The sequence below is a fragment of the Salvelinus sp. IW2-2015 genome, linkage group LG17 (genome assembly GCF_002910315.2).
Source record: "Salvelinus sp. IW2-2015 linkage group LG17, ASM291031v2, whole genome shotgun sequence".
Taxonomy (NCBI): Eukaryota; Metazoa; Chordata; class Actinopteri; order Salmoniformes; family Salmonidae; genus Salvelinus; species Salvelinus sp. IW2-2015.
Genome location: NC_036857.1, coordinates 16080326 through 16108322, shown reverse-complemented (window position 1 = coordinate 16108322; position 27997 = coordinate 16080326). Strand labels below are relative to the sequence as shown.

The following is a 27997-nucleotide window of genomic DNA, read 5'->3' as shown; positions in this document are numbered from 1 at the left end:
TTAAAAATCGTTCTTTAAAAGGAGTGCAAAGGCGAATTTAGTTATTGCACACGCGCACTTCAGAGGTGGCGTTCCCTAACGGAAATATGCAGATATAGGCTAGAACGCGCCAATAGGATCTCGCAAGCTCGTGTTAAACTCGGCCCACATCCTTGCTTGTTCTCCCCTCTATGACTAATTTGTTCCCATTGAAAACGGCAGGCTGTAATCTATCTTGGTTTAGTTATAAAAATCTTCGGACTGGCCACGTTGTTAGGATTCCAGAAATTAGCACAGCCACAAAGTCAAAATTGGCTATATCGTAAAAATTTATGAAAACGAACATTTGCTTTTTGAACATAATTTAAGGTTGGGGTTGATGTTAGCAGAGTGGTTAGGTTTAAAATGATAAGACAACTTGTATACATGGCGGGGTTTATGACTTTGTGGCTGTGGTAACTAGTGACGACCGCGTTGTTTTGCTACTAAAACAACTAGCTAGTTAGCGGTGCTAGCTAGTAAACAAACAACTGAACTGAATATGTCTGGAACTTCATCAGTAGCTGGTGAAGTATTTGTAGATGCCCTACCGTATTTTGACCAGGGTTATGATGCAGCTGGCGTCAGAGAGGCGGTAAGTATCTGCTCCATAGGCATAGTTATCAGTTGCTAACTAACGTTCGCTAGTCTAGCTATAGTTAGCTAACAGGCAAGTAACTGACATAGTTAGTGCAATCAGGGATCCTTAGAACGTCCCTTACCTAACCGTAACCATTTCACATGTCAACTTTATTGGGATGGCAACCATTAATGTACTGCTGGTGTACCATAACACTATCGGTGTGATCGAAGCGTAAGAGCGTCTACTAGGTGACTAAAATCTCAACGTAAAATGGGGTGACGTCCCAAGGACCTATGATAGACATGAACAAGCCATGGAAGCAAAGAAACGTTACCAGGCTACTGTCAATAATAAAAGTATTATCTTGCTAATCTGGTCGTTTTAGAATCATGCCTCAAGCAACCGCCATCATCGGCTAACGTACAATAACATACAGTAGCTAGCTAGGTCACCCCTCAAAGAGGTACGAGTCTAGCTAGTTTAACGTTATTATAGTACTATGCTGTCTGTTCATATGCATTCATTTCCATACACAGGCTGCAGCCTTGGTAGAAGAGGAGACTCGCAGATACAGACCTACAAAGAACTATCTCAGTTATATACCCACACCTGATTTCACTACCTTTGAAGTAAGTATCACTTACACAGTTCCACATTCTATTAAAACATAAAGCCATAAATGAATATGCACATAATGTCATGCTGTAATATGCTTATGGATTTTGACTGACTCACTGTTAACTGTGTAATCTATGATGCTCTACAATTACATTATGTGAAGCAAATACTAATGCTTATATATCACCCATCAGACTGAAATCATGAGGAACGAGTTTGAGAGGCTAGCAGCCCGGCAGCCTCTGGAACTTCTCAGCATGAAGAGGTCAACCCAGTCTACTCTTTTGCACATAGCAAAAACAGTCCTGTTAAAAAATATTGATAACATTCAATCACCCATTCAGTTCTAACGTGATGCATTTAAACCCTTGTTGTCCTGAGTGTACACCCAACTGTTTTATTTTTCACCTGTGCAGATATGAGCTTCCAGCTCCATCGTCAGGGCAGAAGAATGACATCACTGCATGGCAGGACTGTGTGAACAACTCCATGGCTCAGCTGGAGCATCAGGCAGTGCGCATTGAGAACCTGGAGCTCATGGCACACTATGGCACCAACGCATGGAAGGTCTACAATGAGTGAGTCAGTGGCTGCTGCCTGTGCACAGTAGATGTCTTCATGTATCTTAAAGTCCAGGAGAGAGTCACAGAGAACAACCAAACTGATTTGACTTAACAAATGGGGCTCGATTAGTGATTTAAATCGTTTTTATTTTTTTTAATTTTTTTTACACATGCTTGTCCTGAAGAGTAAAGTATAGGTTCACAGGAACTTTTTGACATTGCCTTAATATTGGTCATTATTTCCACTCTACAGTAACCTGGCCTTTATGATTGAATTGGCTCAAAAGGAACTACAGAAATGTAGGTAAGTAAATGGTGTGAAAACATTCCATTACGATTTACAAGTCATGTATCACATTCATGGTTAGCTTGTTTAGTTGTAGTTTTGGAAAGAGTCTGACACAAACTGTCAACAAGCTTCTGCATAAATGTTTTTTTAACAGCCTTCTCTGTTTGTGTGTCATTTTTGCAGAAAGCAGATTCAGGACTTGAACTGGCAACGAAAGAATGATCAGCTTGCAGGCGGGGCCAAGCTGAGAGAGCTGGAGTCAAAGTCAGTTCTGTACATGTTGTATTTTTCATTACTGTTCTCTAAATGTGGTATGATTGTCAATGATTTTTAAATCCTTGCTATCTCTCGTAACAGTTGGGTGTCCCTCGTAAGTAAGAACTATGAGATTGAACGTGCCATCGTCCAGTTGGAGAATGAAGTTGGACAGCTCAAACAGCAACAGGGTGACGAGAACAAGGAAAATATTCGACAGGACTTCTAGAACTCAAGCCTTGTGCGAGACCCCTTCTACAAAAAATAAAATGTTAAGCTTGCAGCTGAGAACCAACATGAAAAGAAAAGGACTCCAAACTTTCAGAAGAACATATTTGCCTTGGCTCCACAGTTTCTTTACATTAGTGTCAGACGGTGACCATTGAAAAACCATGGGCCGTGTAAAGAGCTTTTTCATTGTACCTCGAGATCACTTAAGAAGTGAACTCTGGTCAATTTTTAAATGTTTGTCAATTTAAGTAGTTCTAAAATGAGGTAAGAGTTAAGGATAACTAATGATGCCGTCTACCAAATTAACATGATTTCTTCCCATATAGACAAGTACCTGTGCACAAAATCATGCTAGCATGTTTAGAACATGTGTGATACATAAAGTTTTTGTACATGTAAATAAAGAAAATACACTTATAATAAAATTATGTTGAGACATGCGTGTTTGTTCATGGATTGGTTATGTCTGCTGTCAAAAGTACTACCAACAGATGGGCCCTGGTTCTTGCCTGTAAAAAGCCTGTCAGTGAATATTAATCTAGTTTAAAATGAGAAGCTATAGAGCCCCACAATGGAGGTGTCATAATACCAATAAAACCTGGCGGTCACACGGAATTGGTTCCAATTGTAATTTCACCATAAATTTTTCCTAATGGGGGATTTTAGAAACGCTTAAAATAAGGGCTGTGTTTCGTGTAGGCATACACTGGTGTGATTATTTAATAACCATGTAAATCTCGAACAAGGTGACTTATCAGTATATTCGGCTCTATTTACTCTCGATTCGAAAATGCTAATTAGCATGGAAGTAGACATCATGCAAAACTACAAATCCCAGCAAGCTCCTGCATGTCATTTCTGACACCTTTGCTAACAGGTAATGTGTCAATTTAAAACGTGCACAAGACAGTGTATATAGAATTGTCAATTTAAAGAAATGTAGCCAATTTATTATTACTCTAGTTAATCCAGAGATTCTTACTTTTGCCTCGATTCAGCAGTTTTGTCCAGGTTATCATGGCATTTGTAGTTTTTATGATAGCCACATTAGCAGCTAATTATCGTTTCATTTTTGGGGGTAAATACAGGCAAATAAATTGATAAAAGTCTCCTTGTCCGAGAGAGGTCTACACGGTTATCAAAACGTCACGCCAGGGTAAGCCTACATGAAACAGCCCTTTTTTAGTGTTTCTAAAATCCCCTATTGGAAAATGAATGGTGGAAAAATGATTGGAACCATTTCCCTGATTGACCGCTAGGTTTTATGGGATTATGACTCATACTGTGGTACACAATTGCAGATTTCCCTGCTGTCATATGACAATGAGTCAGGCCTAATATTTTTTGGGGCGTGAGTAAACTAAGCAAATGCTACAATTCTTGTGCATGAGATTAGATTTTTATTTTAATATTTCAAATGTTTTGGAAATGTAAAGCATTACTTTGATACTATCCAAACATGATCTAAAATGTCCTGTCATATTTGGGTCCTACGAATTATTTTGGAATGTTTATACTCTGTTATTGACAGACAGTCAAAGATTAAGACCGTAAATTACGTAATGACGTAGACAACACGTTTTTTACTCGGTACGTAGGACGTCCTGCCGGTTGCGGTTCAAAGAGGAAGGAAGATGGCGGACAACAAAGGCGAAGAGGATATGGAGAGCTCTTCCAAATTAGATTCAGAACCTCAGGGAGAGGATAGCGGAGACCCAGAATTGAAAGATGTGAATCCGCTGATTGCCATAGAGACAAATTTTAAAGAAGGAGAGGATTCACAATCCCAGGAGAATGTTTCCCAGATGTCTAAACCCGCTAACGACGTCGTTAGCGGAGGAGGGGACGCTAGCAGTAACAGCGCGGGCACAGGGGAAGAAGGCAGCATTAGCAGTAATGTTAGCCCAGTTGGGAACACCAATGGCGGGACAACCGAATTGAAAAATGTGAATGCGGTGATTGTCATAGAGTCGAACTCGAAAGAAGGAGAGGATTCACAATCCCATGAGAATATTTCCCAGGTGCCTACACCCGCTAACGTTAGTGGAGGAGGGGACGCTAGCAGCAACAGCGCGGGCGCAGTGGGAGAAGGCAGCACTAGCAGCAGCCCAGTTGGGAACACCAATGGGGGGACAACCGAGTCCTCGGCTGCTGGGGATACTGCTGGAACCTCACCAGCACTCACAACCGATATGTCCCCACCTCCAACAGTTCCACCAGCCAACCCCGTCATCCCAATAAACCTTATGGATACTTGCGCTGTGTGTAAACAAAGTCTCCAGACCCGTGACTGTGAGCCTAAACTCTTACCGTGTCTTCACTCATTTTGCTTGAAATGTATCCCACTGCCAGAGCGACAAGTTACCGTACAGGTGCCTGGGCCGAACGGACAGCCAGACACCCACATAGGTGAGTGTAGTGTACTTTCAAGTGTGCAGGGGATGCACAATTGCTACCTACTGTAGTGGTAGGTACCAAGTATCAACAATTATGTATAAACGTTGAGTACCATGCAGCTGCCAAATGGTCAGCAAGCATAATGACATCCTGAGTCGACTTGATGGTGAGTTTCAGGATAATATTGGTTTTCACTGATTACTAGCCGTCATTTGGAGATAGATAGTATATATATTACTCACATTGTGACTCTTACAATAACATGTTTCACAATGGCCCTAATCTAGTTATGGTAATACAACAGCATACTGAATAGGCAACAGCCCCTGGGCCTGATAGGCCGGCTATGGGCAATTCCAAGGTAACACCCAGACTCAGATTTTTTTGCTTTAAAATGTGTGTCAAACAAAAACCAATGATTGTTAAGTTAAACAATCCATACAACTCTATGCACAATTTCCACTGAAAATGTTACAGAAACACATTTCCTCGAAGAACAGTCCATATGCAACATTTGGTAACAGAATGATGGTTTCTGTTAACGTTACCTAACTTTGCGTCTGCACTGCTCTTCAAGTAAATGTACATTGAGTTGCATGGTTTGTTTATGCCAGAAGAGAATTCATATTGAATGTCACATGTGCCCCATACAGAATATAATTATTCTCAGTTTCTCTTATCAGTAAAGCGCCTTGGCCTAGGACCCAAAATTCAGTTTCACCATCCTTTCTCAAGGTGGGAAGTTTGTCCATCCGCACAACATGATCTTTGCATGACATGACAACTACACCAGAATAGGTGTAGGTAGCCTCGAAGTTAAAGCGTTGGGCCAGTACCTGAAAGGTAGCTAGTTCGAATACCGGAACCGACAAGGTGAAAAATCTTGGCATTTAACCCAAATCATGTGGAGTTGGGATTTGCAAATAATACATTTTGCATTCATACATGTGTATAATATACATGTGTAATAGGACAGTATAGGCATCCACCTAATTATTTTATATGTATTATACATAGACCTATAATGCCATTGACAAATCAAATGACAGATGAAACATGGTGCTCTTGGTTTCTGCTGAGAATAAATTATTGGCTTTCCAGGTGTAATTATTTTGCAGTTCAGATTCAATTCACCTACACAGTAATGTCCAAAGTCAACTAACCAACTTTTTTGCAGTTTTCTGTAATGTTTAGTCCATGCCTATTTCTCCCTAGGCACAATTGTGGATTACTATTTACTTTGACTCTATCAATACTAAATTCTAGTATACCAGATCTTGTTACATTAACCTTAGTCTAACTACTGACATTCAAAACTAATTTACATACATTTTATGGGTAAGTAAAGGCTTAGGTCTAGCTAATGGGCAACCAAGAACACAATTCCAGCATTTATTTCTGGCATTAAATCAAGGTAAAATGTTTTCCATTATAGTTGGGACCTTCTAGGGGTGGTCATGTGGACAGACCATGTAGTTAGGCCATGGGCTGAACATGTCTGACCCCCAACCATTACGATACATTTGATAATGCCCAGGAACACTGACCTTTCTGCTTGCCAGCACTCATTGCCTTCTCAAATGCCATTATGACACATTGGCCTACACCTAGTCTGGTCCTCCAAGATCTGTTTGCGTATTGCAGCCATCCCCTTATGGTCGTTGATGTGCTAAACTTTTGGCATTGACAATGACCATAGGGGGTTGGCTGCAATATACAAACAGATCTAGGAGGACCAGACCAGGTGTAGGCCGATGTGTCATTATGGCATTTTCCAGAAGGCAATGAGTGCCGACGAGCAGAAAAAGATCTGGGACCAGCCTATTTCTATTCGATGCCGATGGTATTTTGGCCACTGTGGTCAGAACTACCCAAGGGTTGTTATTTTTTTCTATTATGACCCACTTTGTCTTATCAACATGGCTAAGATTCAATGAATTTGATGTAAAAACTTAAATAAACTCCTAAATAAGAGCAATAGACCTAGGCCTAACTCGTTACAATGCCATCTCATATTGCCTTATTTGCACTAAGTCTAGATAAAATAAAGTTGCCACCTAGTTTGGTATAAACTACATACAGCTGATGAATTTGGTTTGGGGAAATGTAAACACTCACATTTAAAGATTGAACTATGGATGCAAGGACTTTCAGTCCACGAGATCGATATCATGGCGTTAAACATATTTTGAAGATACACATTATTTATTTACAAAGATTCAAATTATAACAATCATAGGCCTAAATTAAGTATTTGGCCAGTCATACAATGTTATATTTTGGTTTATTTGCCTTGCCCTCAAGGCAATTGTCTGAATGTGGCATCTGTTTTTAGATTCCATGTAGATATGTAGCAGTACAGCCTAACCATTAAATAAACAAACATGTTAACTAATAGTACAAGATTGTCAACATCATACACATGTAGGCTATTTGAAGGGTCAGGCATGACAGGTGCAACAAAATTAGGCTATGTCTATTTAGTAAGTTGGCCATTTTCATAGTTTTCCTCTAGTCTGCTTTTCTATGTTATATTCAAACATTCATGCATGAAATTCTGCCTCACTTATTAGGTCATATAAATGGTATAATGTAACAATAACAGACCATGATTTAGACAAATGTGAAATTCGATTTCGATACAGTTTGTGTGCAGTGCACTGCATGTATGTGTTTTGTATGCGCCCTGACTTGCCTCAGTTCAAAGTCTCACAGCTGCAGTGACAGATCAGTCTTGGTGGTGTGGTCTCCTAAACCCTTTCAGCTGCACTCACAGCCAATCACTCACAGCCCCTTGCAGCTGGGGCTTACACCAAACCGGCTGTGTGCAGCATGAGCCGGTATAGACTGGCTCAAACTGGATTGAGCTGGTTTGTGCTGCATCCAGTAATGTACTCGGAAATGTAATTAATGGGTTTAAGGGAGTTGAGAGGAGTTAAGTTTGGGCGGTGGAGCAGTTATGGATTATGTATTCAACATTTAGCTGAAGGATATGTATTTTCAACATATCATTGCCCACTTTTGATACAGCTCACTGATTTGCGTGTCTTATATGAATATATCAATCTGTCATTATTCAGAAATCTTGAAAAGAATATGAAATATTGGGGTGAATATGATAATTGAATGGATTTATAATCCCAACCCTCAAAGGGGAACTGCCTCACCCTCCACCAATGTGTAGCACCCACCTACTTAGGCCCTATAATGTATTTCATAGTCCGCTATTTTGGTACTTACCAATTCAGTTGTAGCATCTTTATTATTAATACATTTAAGCACCAACCAATTGTAAAAGGTGAACTGACATGGCTGACGTTTTTTAAACAAAGCTACCCCCACAGTTCAGATTGTAGATGCAATAAAACAAATTTTCATCCCCCCAATTTTTTTTGTGTTTGGGACAAGTTGCCAAAAGTTTAAAAGTAGGTGATCCAACTTGATGATTGCATCCATCACTTTTCTACACATGACTTTTGAATAGCCTCTGACCTCTGTAGTATCTGTATGCAAACTATTAGCGAGAAAATAGTTATTTTTTTGTTGATGATTTCAAATGATGATTTCTTTGTCAATTTCACCATTTAGGCTATAGGCCTAACCAGTGCTTCTATCTTGTCTCTTTCCTCTGTCTACTCTAGTGAATGTCATGCGGTGTGTAGTTTGTTGTCAAGACTGCAAACAAAGTGACATCATTGACAACTACTTTGTCAAGGACACCACCGAGGCCTCCAAGACTTCAGATGAAAAATCTGCACAGGTATACCACAATTTAACTCTAATTTAATTCAGTTAAGTTCAAGTGGATGGTTGATTTAATACAATTCCCTCATTATCAGCTGCATCTAGCCAGAGTTAGGTGTCTAAGTGGCATTGTGTGTTTTGTCTCATTCAGATGTGCACCAGTTGTGAGGACAATGCAGATACCATTGGGTTCTGTGCAGAATGTGGAGAGTGGTTGTGCAAAACCTGCATCGAGGCTCACCAGAGGGTCAAAATCACCAAGGACCACAAAATCCGCAAGAAAGAGGATGTCTCTGAAGGTAAACTGTCCAACAAACCTAAACACAATATGTGATGGATACCCTAGAATATCAAGTGACAATTTGACATAGCCTAGTTGGACGTGTAGATCGGAGGTTTCTATTTGCAAGTAGAAGGCTCTGGTGTAGGCATTTGGTGACTCTTAGGATGGCTGTAGTTTATCCAGGCCTTATAACTTCACAGCTGACTGGCTGTTGTCATGGTAACATGCTGCAGAATCAGTCAGTGCTCCAGTAGTAGTAGATTGGCCCTGCTGGTTCTCAGTATAGCTGACATGCAGTACTATACACTGTATTAATTAATGTATTTCTTTATCTCACATGTTCTTTCACTCTTAAAAACAAATAAAAAAAGTTGTATTGTTATTGATCTCTCTATTTCATACTCTTTCTTTTGTTTCTCTCTGTCTCTGTAGAGTCTGTAGGTATGTCGGAACAGAGGCCTGTGTTCTGTCCCATCCACAAACAGGAGCCCCTGAAACTCTTCTGTGAAACCTGTGACACACTCACCTGCCGGGACTGCCAACTGCTGGAGCATAAGGAGCACAGGTAGGACATGCAGTACTGCATACAACATATGATCTTTAGAATAGGAAATCAAAATCTGTAGTGAATTCTGGTCGGTAGTGGTGGTGGATGGTAATAAGTTTGGTTTTGTGTTACATTCACACATATCCAGTGAGGATTGGGTACAATGAGAAAAACAGCAATCTAGTCCAGTGATCTAAGCCTTGGTGTTCCTTGCTGAACAGAGTTTCTCTTCTCTTAGGTACCAGTTTCTGGAGGAGGCCTTCCAGAACCAGAAAGGCATCATCGAGACGCACATGGTCAAACTGCAGGAGAAAAAGACCTACGTTCACTACTCTCACTCTCAGGTGACAAGCAGGTACAAGCAGCATTCCCATCTCTCCTGTGAACGTGGCTTGTTTGGAGACTTCATAGCTGCAGGGTGAACTTTCCCCTAGGTACAGATCTAGAATCAAATTCTCGTTCTCCAATCCTAATCTTAACCATAGGTGGGGAAAAGGCTAAACTGACCCAAGATCAGCGTCTAGGGGCCACTTCCCCACCCTACAGAGATTTCATAAGGGCTTGTTTATGGTTTGAGAAGTAAAGTGCTCTTTTATTGTTTACTAGTGTGTCTCTAGTTTGAGTGTCCTTGTTTCCATCCCCGTTTCCATCCAGGATAAAGGAAGTTACTGATACCCATAAGAAGGTGGAACATGACATCAAGATAGCCGTGTTCACTCTTATCAACGAAATCAACAAGAAGGGCAAGTATTTACTGCAGCAGCTTGAGGTAAGGCCATCATTATGGTACCTATGCAAGGAATGCATTTGAACTCATCCCTCAGAGCCTTTAGAATTCCCCAAATTAATTGAGTTATAATAATTTATGCTTTCAGGCCTAGAGACAGATTATGCCTAGTCCTGGACTAAAACACACTTTCAATGGAGATTTTTAATCCAAGACTAGGGTTCGGTAAACCGTCCCTCCGTGTTTTGTCTAGGCCTATGTATTGAGAAGAATGAATACCAAAGAATCACTATGAACTTAATTTGGCTCCTACATTGCCAGATGATGTGAAGTTTATTCTGTGACGTTACTTGGATACTGTTTTAATTTAATAAAAAAGGGTCAGGCTTTACCCTAATTACATAGGCGGCTGGATGCCTGTTGGTAACGTTTCTCCCTACCGTTTGTCCCTTGGTCCTCCAGAGTGTGACTAAGGAGAGGAGCATGAAGCTGTTGACCCAGCAGACAGACATCGCCAACCTGGCCAGGCAGATCCTCCATGTGCTCAACTTCACCCACTCTGCCATTAACAGCGGCAGCAGCACCGCCCTGCTTTACAGCAAGAGGCTGGTACGGAGAACAGATAAACATACACAAAAACAATCTCAGGGAAAAGCTCGCACACAACCTATTCTCCACAAAGGCCAAAGAGTGCACTATAATATGCAGAAGTTGCACTATCCTAAATTGATCCTCTCTATAAACTATAGTCTATAAAGTATCTGCAAACCAATAACATCCCAATATCTTCATATGTGTCTGTGCAGATCATCTACCAGCTGCGCAAGGTCCTGAAGGCTGGACTGGAACCAGTGCCTCAGGCTAACGGAGCTGTTCGCTTTTTCTGTGACCCCACATTCTGGGCCAAAAACGTGGTCAACCTAGGTGAGAGGATTTACTACTCTACATGCAGGGAAGTATGCAAGGAAATCTGTTTCTGGCCACCGATGGTACAGTATGAAGCATTGCATAGAACGGGATATATGCCCTACCTGCACACTGATGATAGTGATTCCCAATGGTGGCCACAAGATTGGCAGATTGTTTGGCATAGTTTCACAGCTTGGACTAGGTGCATTAAATGTCTGTGCCTTTTTCTTTTTACGCTTGTATCCTTTGCATCGTGGTAGGATGGCAGATAATTTGACACGGCAATGTCTAGGGGACTGGTATAGACTACCTACAGCTGATGCTTTGGTATAGACTACCTACAGCTGATGCTTTGGTATAGACTACCTATAGCTGATGATTTGGTTTGGTATAGACTACCTATAGCTGATGGTTTGGTTTGGCATAGACTACCTATAGCTGATGGTTTGGTTTGGCATAGACTACCTATAGCTGATGGATTGGTTTGGCATAGACTACCTATAGCTGATGGATTGGTTTGGGCATAGACTACCTACAGCTGATGGTTTGGTTGGCATAGACTACCTACAGCTGATGGTTTGGTTTGGCATAGACTACCTATAGCTGATGGTTTGGCATAGACTACTATAGCTGATGGATTGGTTGGCATAGACTACCTATAGCTGATGGATTGGTTTGGCATAGACTACCTATAGCCGATGGATTGGTTTGGCATAGACTACCTACAGCTGATGGATTGGTTTGGCATAGACTACCTACAGCTGATGGTTTGGTTTGGCATAGACTACCTATAGCTGATGGTTTGGTTTGGCATAGACTACCTATAGCTGATGGATTGGTTTGGCATAGACTACCTACAGCTGATGGATTGGTTTGGCATAGACTACCTATAGCTGATGGATTGGTTTGGCATAGACTACCTACAGCTGATGGTTTGTTTGGCATAGACTACCTACAGCTGATGGTTTGGTTTGGCATAGACTACCTATAGCTGATGGTTTGGCATAGACTATCTATAGCTGATGGATTGTTTTGGTATAGACTACCTATAGCTGATGGATTTGGTTTGGCATAGACTACAGCTGATGGTTTGGTTTGGCATAGACTACCTACAGCTGATGGATTGGTTTGGCATAGACTACCTACAGCTGATGGTTTGGTTTGGCATAGACTACCTATAGCTGATGGTTTGGTTTGGCATAGACTACCTATAGCTGATGGATTGGTTTGGCATAGACTACCTATAGCTGATGGATTTGTTTGGCATAGACTACCTACAGCTGATGGATTGGTTTGGTATAGACTACCTATAAGCTGATGGTTTGGTTTGGCATAGACTACCTACAGCTGATGGTTTGGTTTGGCATAGACTACCTACCAGCTGATGGTTTGGTTTGGCATAGACTACCTAGCAAGCTGATGGATTGGTTTGGCATAGACATACTCAGTCACTTACTTTAGCCTCTCCTCTCTCACCCCCCAACTGTAGGGAACCTGGTGATTGAGAAGATGCCCCAGGCTCAGCACCCTCCCAACATTATGGTGGGGCCCATCTCCCCGGGCCACGGCCACCCGGGCCACGGCAAAAGCCCTGGGCAGATCAACCTGGCCCAGCTCCGGCAGCAGCACATGCAGCAGCAAGTCTTCGCCCAGCAGAAACAACAGCAGCACCAACAGCAGCAACAACAACAACAACAGCAGCAACAACAACAACAACAGCAGCAGCAACAACAACAACAACAACAACAGCAGCAGCAGCAACAACAACAACAGCAGCAACAGCACCAACAACAGCACCAACAGCAGCAGCACCAACAACAGCAGCAACACCAACAGAGGATCCAGGAACAGATGCGTATTGCCTCCCAAATGTCCCAGCAGCACCCCAGGCAGGCTGTACCTCAGATGGTACAGCAGCAGGTAGACTGAGGAGGACTGAATGTCTTGATGTTTTTAGGGTACCATTGTTCTCATCGATAGCAGTGGTGTAGTGGAGGGTAAATGCATTTTAACACCGCTTACTCACTTAGTTTATTTTGCACAAGCATTTATCCACTTATTGCGGAAAAAGGCATTGAAAATATAGGAAGTGTTAATTTACTCACCGTGAACTGTGATCAGCATTTACCCCCCCCACTACATCACTGTTCGATAGTGCCTTTGTCAACCCAGGTTAAATGTTTTTTTGGACCTATAATAGTACTGAATATTATAATCGGTTGCTATAATGATTTTGTTCATGACAGTTATACTTTTACCTGAAAATACAACTGCCTGTCCTCTGCTGTGTCTCTCCCTAGCCCCCGCGCCTCATCAGTATGCAGGCCCAGCAGAGGGGCCCCATGAACGGCGGGCCCAACATGTACCCCCCCCACCACCTGCGCCTGCCCCCGGGACAGGGCCGCATGCCCAGCTCCAGCGCCCAGCCACGCATGCCCAACGGCCAGCAGTACTCCCCCATGATGCAGCCCCAGCTGCAGAGACAGGTCAGACTACACCACTTGCATTATGTCCCTGAGGGGATAAAAACATTTAATGAATTGAGTTGAGGTATAGATACATTATTACTCCACAAAAGGGAAATTGATCAGTCAACACATCCAAAGATGATATCCATAAAATAATAACAAGAACAATCACATATACAGTAAACAATAGTGCGACAGGTAGCCTAGCAGTTAAGAGCGTTGGGCCAGTAAACGAAAGGTCCCAGGTTCAAATCCCTGAACCAACTAGGTGAAAAATCGGTTGATGTGCCTTTGAGCAAGGCACTTAACCCTAATTTCTCCTGTAAGTCGCTCTAGATAAGAGCGCCTGCTAAATTACTAAAATGTAATATGTTTTATGCAGAAACCGGTACTACTGATTGGCGCAACTGTCGCCATTTGGTAGTAGGATTTTCACTGTGTATGTATGGGTACCTTTTTGTGTTTAGATGACTGTAGATTCTGAGATGAGCGACCACAGGTTTCGTTTGTTACATCTCACTGGGGTTTGGCACTTTTTCTACTTATATGTAAATGGTAGTCGTTACGGCCGGGACTAAACCAGTATCGCGATACTCGTTAGTATCTTGGCAAGGAATCAAAACACAAAGCGTATTTAACGTCTAAAGGAAAACATCCCTAATGTTGGAAGCAAACATCATGATGTTGTCTAGAATCACATGTATTTATTGTACTAGCTATAGCACACTATATTTCACATACAGCAGGTTTTTAAAGGACCAAATAGTTCGGTCTGCTTTGTGTTTTTGCCATGGAAAGAATATTGCGATATTGGTATTGTCACAGTCCTAGTAGTCGTGTTTCTTGTTGCATGGGCATGATTCGTGATTATGCTTCCAAAAATGACTTTTCAGCACGTTGTAGACCTGGTAGAATTAAACAATTAATAAATATTCAATCCTGCCACAAATCTCTAGTTTTTGACTTCCTCCTTCTTCTCTGTTCCTGTAGCATTCAAACCCAGGTCATGCTGGACCCTTCCCAGTGGCATCTCTCCACAACGTGAGCGCTGCCAACCCCACCAGTCCCACCAGTGCCAGCATGGCCAGCGCCCATGCCCACCGTGGCCCTGCCAGCCCCATAGTGGGCGCCATCGACCTCATCCCCTCCGTCACCAACCCAGAGAACCTGCCATGCCTACCAAACATCCCCCCCATTCAGGTGCACACAGCCCTCTGGGACCAGGCACATGTCACGCACTTCCAAATCTCACCATGCCTGCTTCCATTCTCATCCTTTCTCCTGGCCCCCACCCCTTTGCTTTTTGTAGATCTGAGTCGATTGGATAAGTATAAGTATTATGATGAATATTCAATGTATACTGCACAAAATATAAATGCAACAATTTCAAAGGTTTTACTGAGTTACAGTTCATATAAGGAAATCAGTCAATTGAAATATATTCATTAGGCCCTAATCTGTGGATTTCACATGACTGGGCAGGGGCGCAGCCATGACTGGGCTCACCCACTTGGGAGCAGAGTCCAGCCAATCAATTAGTTTTTTCCCCACAAAAGGGCTTTATTACAGACAGAAATGTGGAGGTCCTGGGCTGGCGTGGTTACACGTGGTCTGCGGTTGTGAGGCCGGGTGGACATGCTGCCAAATTTTCTTAAATGACGTTAGAGGCGGCTTATGGTAGAGAAATTAAGTCATTTCTCTGACAACAGCTCTGGTGGACATTCCTGCAGTCAGCATGCCAATTGCACACTCACTCAAAACTTGAGACATCTGTGGCATTGTGTTGTGTGACAGAACTGCACATTTTTTTAGTGACCTTTTATTGTCCCCAGCACAAGATGCACTTGTGTAAAGATCATGCTGTTTAATCAGCTTCTTGATATGCCACACCTGCCAGGTGGATGGATTATCTTGGCAAAGGAGAAATGCTCACTAACGGGGATGTTAAAACATTTGTGAGCAAAATGAGAACATTTATTTCAGCTCATGAAACACTTCACGTGTTGTGTTTTTATATTTTTGTTCAGTATAGTTTCTGCCATACTGCTTTATACCTATCTGTGCTCATTTAAAGGAGCTAGGGGGAGGGGGTAAGAAGTGGAACGGAACCTGGCTCAACTTAGATAAAAATCAAATGTGGTGCTCATACATATACATGGCGATACTTCATCAGAAATGTTCACAAGGTGAACTAAAAATGACCACTAATTCAGTGTTATCCTGTGGCTGGATGTTTGTGGCGCCATCAGCTGGAAGACGCGGGCTCCAGCAGCCTGGATGCCCTACTGAGTCGCTACATCTTAGCCAGCACATACCCTCAGCTGGGCCTGGGGCCCCCCGGGAACATGAACCTCTCCCACGGACCCTCCACACACTCCCCTGGCTCCTCAGGTACTGGAGGACGACTCTACTACAACGAGCACAAACACTTTCTTCACACACAGCTTCAATCTGATCTATGATTTTAAATCATTTGCTCAAATCACTGTCATGGCTATCACGTTTAACGAAGAAAATTGTTTTTCTTACATGACTTCTATATTACTGCCTCATCCTTGCTCACTGTCACTATCTCTCACCCGTAGGCTTATCAAACTCCCACACGCCTGTGCGGCCATCCAGTACGTCCAGCACAGGAAGCAGGGGCAGGTAATGACACACAGGCCAAGCACTAGACCTCTGCTCAAACACAAGGGCTCTCACATTACTGTGAGACAATGATGAGAAAATGACACTATTACATAAAACTGTGAAACATCCATAGGATGGGTTGAAGGTAGCATTGCAGATACTGAACCATTGAGTAAGCTAGTCACTCCTGAACAATGAATCTCACTGGCATACATAGTTATACATGTATTTACGTAAGGGAGGTATTGTGTGTGTGTGTGTGTGTCATAAGCTGTGGATCTGCGGGTAGGCCAGGGCCAGCAAGCGGCCCAATGGAACAGCAGGTCAAAGTCAAGCAGGAGCCCGGAGCCGAGAAGGAGTGTGGTTTCTCGGGAACCACCACCTCCAACGTCAAAACGGAACAAGGGAAGGATGGAGGGAGGAGCGCGTGCATGGTAACATCTAACTGCCCAGCTCTTTCAGCTCCTTTTAGCTTGTCTAGACCAAGATCTAAACTCAGCAAAAAAAGAAACATCCTATCACTGTCAACTGTGTTTATTTTCAGCAAACTTAACATGTGTAAATATTTGTATGAACATAAGATTCAACAACTGAGACATAAACTGAACAAGTTCCACAGACATGTGAATAACAGAAATTGAATAATGTGTCCCTGAACAAAGGGGGGGTCAAAATCAAAAGTAACAGTCAGTATCTGGTGTGGCCACCAGCTGCATTAAGTACTGCAGTGCATCTCCTCATGGACTGCACCAGATTTGCCAGTTCTTGCTGTAAGATGTTACCCCACTCTTCCACCAATGCACCTGCAAGTTCCCGGACATTTCTGGGGGGGAATGGCCCTCGCCCTCCGATCCAACAGGTCCCAGACGTGCTCAATGGGATTGAGATCCGGGCTCTTCGCTGGCCATGGCAGAACACTGACATTCCTGTCTTGCAGGAAATCACTCACAGAACGAGCAGTATGGCTGGTGGCATTGTCATGCTGTAGGGTCATGTCAGGATGAGGAGGGGTACCACATGAGGATGTCTTCCCTGTAACGGACAGCGTTGAGATTGCCTGCAATGACAACAAGCTCAGTCTGATGATGCTGTGACACACTGCCCCAGACCATGACAGACCCTCCACCTCCAAATCGATCCCGCTCCAGAGTACAGGCCTCGGTGTAACGCTCATTCCTTCGACGATAAACGCAAATCCAACCATCAACCCTGGTGAGACAAAACCGCGACTCGTCAGTGAAGAGCACTTTTTGCCAGTCCTGTCTGGTCCAGCGACGGTGGGTTTGTGCCCATAGGTGACGTTGTTGCCGGTGATGTCTGGTCAGGACCTGCCTTACAACAGGCCTACAAGCCCTCAGTCCAGTCTCTCTCAGCCGATTGCGGACAGTCTGAGCACTGATGGAGCAATTGTGCGTTTCTGGTGTAACTTGGGCAGTTGTTGTTGCCATCCTGTACCTGTCCCGCAGGTGTCATGTTCGGATGTACCGATCCTGTGTAGGTGTTGTTACACGTGGTCTGCCACTGCGAGGACGATCAGCTGTCCGTCCTGTCTCCCTGTAGCGCTGTCTTAGGCGTCTCACAGTACGGACATTGCAATTTATTGCCCTGGCCACATCTGCAGTCCTCATGRCTCCTTGCAGCATGCCTAAGGCACGTTTATGCAGATGAGCAGGGATCCTGGGCATCTTTGTTTTGGTGTTTTTCAGAGTCAGTAGAAAGGCCTCTTTTTAGTGTCCTAAGTTTTCGTAACTGTGACCTTAATTGTCTATCGTCTGTAAGCTGTTAGTGTCTTAACGACCGCTCCACAGGTGCATGTTTATTAATTATGGTTCATTGAACAAGCATGGGAAACAGTGTTTAAACCCTTTACAATGAAGATCTGTGAAGTTATTTGGATTTTTACGAATTATCTTTGAAAGACGGGGTCCTGAAAAAGGGACGTTTCTTTTTTTGCTAAGTTTATATCTAGCAGGTATTGGTCTACCTGAGGCTATCTATATAAGATGCTTGTTGAACAACAGAGGTTTTCGGCCTCACTTCTTGACGCTAAACCAGAATTCTGAATGTACTTAACCCACTTGAAAGGGTTCAGTATTTTGTTGTTGTGTGTGTTTGTCCCACAGATGAGTAGTTCAGAGAGCAGACGTACTCCCCCTCTCCCCGTGTTGGGCTCTGTGACTTCTGGCTCCTCTGTCCAGGACATCCTCAAGAAGGTGGGGGAGCATGTCAAAACTGAGCCCCAGGACCAGGAGGCCTGCAGTGGGGCCAACAGGCCTGGCAACGCCCCTATCACCACCAGCAGCACATCCACTGTGGCCTCTGCCGCACTGCTGACCAATGGCAAGGGAGCCGCGTCCGCTGCCCTGCGCTCTCCACGCACTGCACAGGGGACCAACCAGAGCGGGGCAGGAGGGAAGGAGGACGACCCCAACGAGGACTGGTGCGCTGTGTGCAACAACGGGGGAGAGCTGCTTTGCTGCGACCGCTGCCCCAAAGTCTTCCACATCACTTGTCACATCCCCACCTTGAAGTGCTCCCCGAGGTGAGCCCCTGATGCGCGCACACAGGCTGGCGTTGACTACAGTAGATGTCAGAATGAGAATGAATTTCATTCATATAGCACCTTCAACTCAAAGCCTTTTACATTGGATGCTGATATCTTGCTATACATCAGCTATCATTTTCCCATGTCTATATATCTGGGTTATTGCTTCACATTTTCTTTCTGTTTCTCCCCTCTCAGTGGAGAGTGGATGTGCACGTTTTGCCGGAGCCTGGCAAGCCCGGAGATGGAGTACCAGCCTGACGACGAGCCTCGTAGCGAGAAGGACAACAGTGAGCAGGGCCTGAGTCCTGAGGACCAGAGGGTCAGTGGAACCATCCACCTGTAATACCTTGTGTCAAACTCTTTCCAGAGGGCTGAGTTTGCAGGATTTCACTCCTCCCTTGTACTTGATTGATGAATTAAGGTCACTGATTAGTAAGGAACTCCCCTCACCTGATTGTCTAGGTCTTAATTGAAAGGAAAAACCAGCAGACACTAGGCCTTCCATGGAATAAGTTTGACACCCCACACCTAGGTCTTTCCCTGCGTACAGTTGAAAGGACTTTCCATAGGATTAGTAGTTTCTACTGCCACTGCCAATTCAATACATTTCCTCACTACGTATATCAGTGAATTTCCATTGACCCTGTTCCTGGAGAGATATCGCCCAGAATGTTTTCGCTCCAACCTTAATTTAGCGCACCTGATGATAATAATAATTAGCTCTTTGATAAGCTGAATCAGGTTAGTTACAACTGGGGTTGGAGCGAAAACCTACAGGAAGGTAGCTCTCTGGGAACAGAGTTGTAGAGCCCTACTTTAGATACCCTCACATTTGAGGAGTGAATCCGTGTGAATGAAGGCAGTACAGCTCTCTAAGGTAGCATAGCGGTTAAGAGCGTTTGGCCAGTAAACATAAGGTTGCTGGTTTGAATCCCCTAGCCGACTAAGTTAAAAATCGGTCGACGTGCCCTTGAGCAAAGCACTTAACCCTAATTGCTCCTGTAAGTCATTCTGGATAAGAGCGTCTGTTAAATGACTAAAATGGAGTATGAGTTCCTGGCAACTTGTTTGTAGTCATGAAGCCTGATGTGCTACTCCTTCCATTTTTATTTGCTGCGTTCAGACATTGGGACACATGCCTCAGTCTCTCTCTCTCCTAGCTGAGGAATGATAAGGACTTGTGTAATGTTCTCCTGCATAACCACCACCCCTATCTCTCACTCCCTGCAGAGGTGTGAGCGCCTCCTGCTGTATGTTTTCTGCCATGATCTCAGTGAGGGGTTCCAGGAGCCTGTCCCTCCCTCTGTAAGTATCTCAAGCATGTAAAAGGCAATTCCACCGTTATTCTATCTGACCTTGATGGCCAAATGTACCTTTCACCTCTACTGAGTACAGCCTCTCTAGTTTTCTTCCTTCTAGGGACTATTTCCTGGCCACTGTGTTCTTGATTCTACCATTGGTTTCTTTGGGGTCTTGGCCCGGGTTTCTGTAAAAGCACTGTGTCAACTGCTTATGTAAAAAGGGCTTTATAAATACATTTGATTGGTTTATTGACCCTGCCCTATACCCCCAGCGTCACATTACTTCATCATTGTGGCTATAACCATAATGTTCTGTATGTTAAATTAATGAACCAATATGGCTCTCAAACCACAATGTTCCCCTCTCACCAGATCCCTAATTACTACAAGATCATCAAGAAGCCCATGGACTTGACCCTGGTGAAACAGAAGCTACAGTTGAAGCATGTCCAACACTACCAGAGCTCGAAGGAGTTTGTCTCGGATGTGCGCCTGGTTTTCAGCAACTGTGCCAAGTACAACGAGGTGAGTGGGCATGACTTCCAGGCATGAGGAGATAAAAATAAAAAATGTTTTATTTTTATTAACCTTTATTTAATTAGGAGATGGGACTGACTGATAGTTAAATGGATGCAGGAGGCCACATGCACACTAATACTGTATGCTGACAGTGGGAATACATTATTCAGAAGGTTGATCTTTATCATACCGTTTGGCATGGACTTGTGCACCCACAGGGATTAACACTGGATGACTGAATGAAGTTACTGTGTACTCACACTATACTGTTTGTTGTGAATGTGGTGTTGCCAAACTAATTTGCTGTTTTTCTAACCTGAATATTTTCATGGCCACTAATGTAATGTCTTTCTGGTCAGTTATTTTGTACGTAGTGGGATTAGTCTGCTGTCATAAGACTTCTTGATTTGTTTACTGAGGAGTTAACAAAACAAGCAAACCTATAAAGCATGGACTATAATTGTCATTATTGCCACAATATATTAGTTCAGAGATTGTCATTCTAAATAACTTTCTTGCAGAGATTACCCTTTAAACAGCTAATGGGTTCCTTTTTGTCTGTATTCATTATAGCTAACAGTTTCTATCAACAAAAATATAAACACAACATGCAACAATTTTCAAAGAGGAAATGTCAATTGAAATAAATTCATTAAGCCCTAATCTATGGATTTTACCTACCCAATCAGATTTAGTTTTTCCCCACAAAAGGGCTTTAATCACAAACGGAAATACTCCTCAGCGCCCCTTGTCAGACGCTATTGTCCCCAACACAAGGTGCCCCTGTGTAATGATCATGCTGTTTAATCAGCTTCTTGATAATCCATTCACCTGACAGGGGTGGTATTTCTTGGCAAAGGAGAAGTGCTCACTGACAGGGATATAAACAAACTTGTGCATAAAATTTAATAGAAAATAAGCTTTTTGTGTGTGGAAAATTTCTGGAATTATTTATTTCGGCTCATGAAACATGGGACTAACACTTTACATGTTGCATTTATATTTTTATTTCAGTGTAGTTTGACTGTGCCACAAGTCCTGGATCTTAAAGTAGAAGTTAGCTTTTTTACAACCAAATGTTATAGAATGGTCCAGACCCTTTTTWWAAAAAAAATACATTTTGCGATTTCACTTGTTTTTGAGAAACGTACTGCCACTAGTGCTTTTTTTTAAAGTTTCCTCATCCTCGTTGTGTGGTACGGGGGCTCTGAAAAAACAAATGCTCTAAAAACACCCACATGCGTAATTTTAGAAACGGAAATGCTCTCAGTATAGTGATGTAGGTCTTCGGATGTTGTACACATGAAATTGTCATTCCGAACTTTATCTGCAAAATTATATTCCATTTTGTGCGACTCGAGCCGTTTCCCCTATTCAGCTGTTCCATTCTCAGTGTAGCCTGCTGCTATAGGTAACTGCCAAAATAAAGGAAACACCAACATTGTCTTAATAGGGTGTTGAGCCAACAGAACAGCTTCAATGCGCCTTGGCATAGATTCTACAAGTGTCTGGAACTTCCTGTGTGGAAGCACCTTCTTTCAATATACTTTATACCCCTCATTTAATCAAGTGTCTCCTTTTACTTTGGCAGTTACCTGTAGAATGGACGTGGCAGTCGAGTTGCAACAAAATTAAATATAACGTTGTGGATTAAGTTCAGAATGCCACAATTTCATGTGTACAACATGTAAAGACCTACAACAATATACTAATAGTTTTTCTGTTTCTAAAATGACTAATTTGGGCGATTTTGGAGCCTTTGTTCATATTTGTCAGAGCCCACATACTGCACAAAGAGGATAAGGAAATGAAGCGCTGGTTAGTGGTACGTTTCTCAAAAGTGAAATTGCACAAAAAAAGGGTCTGGTACCTTATTTAAGATGCTGTTTACATCAAAATTAGATTTGGTTATAAAAATAGAAAGAAAAAAAAGAAGCTACATTCTCCTTTTTAGTGTAATAATGAATAGTTTAAATCTGATACTAACCCAAATACTTAACTTTTTGAATGCAAAAGAGTTGTCCCATGTGTGTGGGATTTTCATATTTGGCTTTGTAAGTCAAAATGTGTCAATCTGAATTGGACCTTTTGATATAGTGTCCAACATGTTTTCAAGTGATGTGTTTAGGGGGAAAGGTCATTTACAAAGTGGTTGGTTTTCAACATTGATTTGAAATGGAACAGAGGGAAACAATATGATACCTTGAGAAAATCAATGAGGAACTGAGTTGTGATGGTGACGTTAAAATATTTCCTATTGGTTGCAGTTGACATAGTCAGCAGTTCAGCTCAATGTACCATATATGCTACATATGCATAAGTTACGATTTCCAAGGACACTTACTAGGTATCAGTGAAGGAACTGTCAGTGTCAAGGATAGTATATCAAGCTAAACAATTTAGCAGGGAGAGGAAGTGAAAGCTGTCACTCCCAGGAATACGCCAGGACCCAGAGCAAGGCTATGGATGCTGTTCAGAATTCTCTCAGCAGGCAGAAGCAGCCAGGTAAAGACAGACCATAGACTAGACTAGCTTGGAAATGTAATGACAAGATTTACCCAATGACTGTAAGCTGCAACCTCAGTAAGTGAAACAAGAGTTTATGGAGGGATGACAGACACAAACCATATTTGGACACAAGTTCACTAAGGGGTGTATTTTCTTTAGGCCCAAAGACCTAGGGTAGTGACGGTACACATGGTTGTTACCTATAACCTGTCTGTACTGTGAAATCCCCCCTCCCCTTCTGCTTTTTTGTATTTTATTGTACTGTTATCGCCCCTTTTTTAGATGTCTCGAATAATCCAGGTATATGATGAGGAGAAACAGAGTAATGTGCAGGTAAGCTGTTTCTAATACACATGGAGGGTAAAGGTTCGGCTGCCCACTCTGCCACTAGGAATGTTAACCCACTAATGTACTCCTCCCATTCCTTACCCATTCATCCCTCCTGTTCAATGGTACCCACACACCCCACCTCGCCCTTCCTCATACTCTCCCCCTCTTTCCTTCCCTCCCTCCCGGCAGGCGGACTCAGAGGTGGCGGAGGCAGGGAAAGCTGTGAGTTTGTACTTTGAGGAGAGGCTGCTGGAGCTCTACCCAGATGAGAGTTTCCCCGAGGTACCAGAGGAGCCTGAGGTACCAGAGGTACCCGAGGAGCCCCAGGCCCCAGCTGGAGAGGGAGAGGAGGCGGATCTCACAGAAGACTCCGAGGATGAGTTTGTGCAGCCTAAACGCAAGCGGTTAAAAACGGATGAAAAGCCGATGCACATCAAGTGAGAATCATTGTGTTAAAAGAGGAAAAGAGAAGTGAAAGGATTTTGTCTTCCTCATCTCATGTTTTTTGCTTTTTTTCCCTTTAAGACCACATACGTAAAATGCAGGACCTATTGTACAAATGTACAGGTTTATTTCATCCTTTTCCTCTTTTAAAGAGTTATTGTAAAATAGAAATTAAATCAATCTGTGTATCCGGCAAACTGGACTTTTTAAAGACCTCCATTTCCTCTTCTGTGGCAATTTATGGATGTTTAAGAAAGTGCTTGTACAGATTTTAAAGTATGATTTGTTTTAAAGTATAATTTTGTTTGCAGTAGTTAAATGAATAATGCGTCTTTTTTTCTATTATCATTTCTAATGTTTGTAAATCTGTGAAACTTGCTTTATAAAGTATCTGAAACTCCCATTTCCCCTAATCTTGATGTACTATAAAGTTTGACATTAATTACCTACCAAGTATTTGTTGTATGTTTGTTGAAATATTTGACCTGCTGTAAATAAGAGAAAACAAATGAGGAAAAACCAGTGATTTGTTTGGTATTTCATCAATAAATAAAATGTTCAAATATTTCCTGTAAATAGTATTGATATCAATGTTGCAAGACAAGACTTCATTTCAGGCTCTGAGAAAAAATTTGTTTAAAGGTCAACTGCCCCTAAGAACCAACTTCTCTGGTTTCAAATGGCCTACGTGGCATCGATATGAGTCAACTTTTACTACAGAGTAAATTTGATAATTTTGTTAATGAAGTCGATCTTGTCCCAAACTGAGTGTCACGATTTACTGCAGGGTTGGGTATGGATTACTTGCATGTCCACTTTAGCCAATTATGGCCAATAGCCCAGATACGGCAGGTTGTGGCCCGCCCCCAACTACCATGTGGACATTTGTTATCAAGTCTACAAATGGGTGCACAGGCTGAGCTGCCTGCATTATCTGCACTGGAGCCTTTAGTGACATGCAACCGGTGGAATAGCTGGAAAATGGCACGTGTTTCAGGCAGAAATGTGGCTGCAGTGAACTTCAGCTGTACAAGATACTACAGTGGTATATTGCTGCCACTCAGCAATACTTTTTAAATAATTATTACGAAATTAGATCAAATTAGGTAATAATTCAATAACTCGTTATTGCAGTATCTGGGATCTACATCTGTTTATGTTAGTTACTATACTGTTACTAAGCGGTGATGTATTACGACAGTGTTACGTTACTACACCTAATAGGAAATGCACATGCTGGCCACTTAGTGTGCCCGGGAACTGTAAGCACGAGAGGTTTTGACTAAACGAAAACTAACTGTACTCCCGTCTCCTGCCTGGTCATTTCTCCACAACACAAATATTACAGTGGCGACGAGGTGATTAAACTTCTTTAACGGACATTGCTTGAAGGGAAGAATGTTGCGTGAGTAATGAAACTCAAAATAATTACGTAATTCTCAGTTATTTTTTATTTTCTTTCGCCAGTGAAAAAAAGGCTAAGCACTGCTAGCAGGTACAGTGTTCAGAGCGCCAAGTAGCAAGACTATTGGAGTCCAGAATAGCGACACTGCCCTCTTGTGGTTAAATAAATAAAAACTTCATTGAACCCATTGAAATTAGGCGATCTCGGTGGAGAAATATTGTCAAGAAAAAAGAAAAAAAAAGGAAGAAGGAACGTACACGGTGTGTAGATTATTACAAATGAGTGCAGTGAACGAAGTAATTACAGAAACTTCTGAAGTGAAGAATTAGAGGAAAATTAAGAATACAAGGAATAAGGAAACTGAACAATTAACTGTGAAAATGGCAACCATTGGTCGAGTACCAGAGTTTGAGGCTACAAAAGAGGATTTTGATTCCTATTTGGAGCGTTTTGAGCGTTGGCTGGCTGCAAATGAAATCAAGGATGAAAAGAAAGCAGATGTATTCTCAGTGTTTTGGGTCCAACTGAGTATGGATTGCTGAAAGGTCTCATTGAACCAATAAAAGCAGTTGAGTTGAACTATGCAGAACTGACTGAAACTCTTTCAAGGCATTTCAAGCCTAAGCCAATTCTCATTGCAGAACGTTTCAGATTTGACCAACGTCACCAGAGTCGAGGAAAAACGTGGCTGACTACATCCTTGCTTTGAAAAGGCTGGCAAGTACATGTGAGTTTGCACAATTTCTTGATGATGCTCTTCGAGACAAGTTTGTATGTGGTCTCACAGGTGAAGCATATCACAGAAGGCTTCTGTCAGAGAAGGACCTGACCTTTCGGAAAGCCTGTGATATCGCACTTGACTCGAGCTTGCCCACAGGGATACTATTGAGCTATCGGGATATGCAGAACGTCAGAAAGGTGTTCACAAGGTCAGTGATGCACGTGGTGAAAAAGGCTCACAAAAGTCACACTTTTCCAGTCCCGTCCTCAAGGTTACACAAGAACAAAGCAGCCCACATCTCAAAGGTCTAAGCCAAGTTGCTACAGATGTGGGGGAGATAATCATCAGCACAGTGAATGTCGATTCCAAAATGTAAAGTGCCACAATTGTGGAAAGGTTGGACATTTACAGAAAGTGTGTAAAGCCTCAAAACGCACAGCAAGAGCGCACAAAGTGTCAGACGCAGCACAAGAAGAGGAAGTACAACTGAAACAGTATTGGAACTGTTCACAGTGTACACAGCTCAACAACAAAAAGATGGAATCTATCTCAACATGGAGTTAGCGGGAAAACCGGTAAAAATGCAGCTGGACACCGGAGCGTCTGTATCTCTGGTTCCAGAGAGACTCTACAAAGAAAAACTGAAAGAGTGCCCTCTTCAGCCAGCGTCCATCCGCCTTTCTTCATACACTGGTGACACTATTCCTGTGTTAGGGCAGATCCAGGTACCAGTCCGGTATGAGGGGAAGGAGTGGACGCTACCACTTGTCATTGTTAAAGGAGAAAAATCAGCCTTGCTAGGCAGAACTGGCTACAAAGATCAAGTTGAACTGGGGAGAAATCTTCAGTCTGAGAAAGGACAAACCAGTGAGTCAGGCTACACTCACTAACATGCTGGAGAAGCACAAAGAACTTTTCAAAGATGGCTACGGCGAAATACAAGACATCACAGCAAAAGTCAGGTGCAAAAGGAACCAAGCCTATCTTTCACAAACCACGTCCAGTTCCCTATGCTCTTAAGGAAGCAGTAGAGAAGGAACTGGACCGCCTACAGAAGAATAACATAATCACGAAAGTAGCGAGGAGCGACTGGGCCGCTCCATGTGTTGTAGTCCCAAAGAAAGACAAGACCGTCAGAATGTGCAGTGACTACAAGGTCACAGATAATCGCTGCATACTACCAGAGGAATATCCACTACCAAACGCTGAAGATCTGTTTGCCACTCTAGCTGGTGGAAGGTTTTCAGTAAGCTGGACCTGGCATTCGCTTATCAGCAACTGAAGCTGGATCCGGAGTCAGAACAGTATCTGACCATCAATACACACAAGGGCTATTCAGATTCAATCGCTTGGCCTATGGAATCCGACAGCTCCAGCGATATTCCAAACAACAATGAGTCAGATCTTGGACGGTATAGACAACGTTGTGTGCTTCATGGACGACATCCTCGTGTCAGCACCAACCATTGGAGAGCACCTGGTAGTGCTGGACAAAGTGATGTCAAGACTGGAGAAATACGGAGTGAGAATGAAACGCAGCAAGTGTGAGTTCCTCCAGGACTCAGTGGAGTATCTCGGATACAAGATTGATGCACAAGGCCTGCACCCAACCAACAGCAAGGTGGAAGCAATTGTAAACGCACCAGCACCCACAAATATCTCAGAGCTGAGGTCATTTTTGGGGCTCCTGAACTATTACGAAAGTTTTGTGCAAACTTGTCCACATTGTTGCATCCGCTTACCAACGCTTCAGGCCGATACAAAGTGGAATGGTCCCCACAATGCAAGAAGCATTCAAGACTTGCAACAGCGTCTGCTAAAGAGCAAGGGCTTGCCCATCCAACACAGAGATGAACTGGAACTCGCGTTGATGCATCTTCCATACGGAGTAGGAGCCTCATCTCACATGTTCTATCGTCAGGTGAAGAACACCCTATTGCATTTGCATCACGGACTCT

At 42.8% G+C, this 27997-nt stretch overlaps 2 protein-coding genes across 9 annotated transcripts; both read left to right on the top strand.

Annotated features, from left to right (window-relative positions):
• The first annotated feature begins 212 nt into the window (after positions 1–212).
• Positions 213–2997, top strand: LOC111977147 (pre-mRNA-splicing factor SPF27). The gene is made up of 7 exons (XM_024006470.2): positions 213–613; positions 1138–1230; positions 1414–1484; positions 1636–1797; positions 2036–2086; positions 2255–2335; positions 2429–2997. The coding sequence occupies exons 1-7, from the start codon at positions 521–523 to the stop codon at positions 2553–2555; spliced, it is 678 nt and encodes a 225-aa protein (XP_023862238.1). The 5' UTR covers positions 213–520; the 3' UTR covers positions 2556–2997.
• Positions 2998–4159: 1162 nt separating this feature from the next.
• On the top strand, positions 4160–24480 carry LOC111976478 (E3 ubiquitin-protein ligase TRIM33). 8 transcript variants are annotated; one of them, XM_070447892.1, is made up of 21 exons: positions 4160–4966; positions 8596–8714; positions 8850–8997; positions 9414–9546; positions 9767–9883; positions 10183–10297; positions 10718–10864; positions 11062–11179; positions 12654–13084; positions 13465–13650; positions 14100–14156; positions 14623–14832; positions 15882–16023; positions 16218–16281; positions 16535–16697; positions 18387–18805; positions 19007–19130; positions 20042–20116; positions 20485–20637; positions 23422–23472; positions 23659–24480. In XM_070447892.1, exons 1-21 carry the CDS (start codon positions 4192–4194, stop codon positions 23908–23910), a joined length of 3999 nt encoding a protein of 1332 aa, XP_070303993.1. In that variant the 5' UTR covers positions 4160–4191; the 3' UTR covers positions 23911–24480. The 8 variants fall into 8 exon arrangements, with proteins under 8 accessions (XP_070303993.1, XP_070303996.1, XP_070303992.1 ...); XM_070447895.1 differs by having other exon boundaries at positions 12651–13084; positions 18462–18805; XM_070447891.1 differs by having other exon boundaries at positions 12651–13084.
• Positions 24481–27997: the final 3517 nt, after the last annotated feature.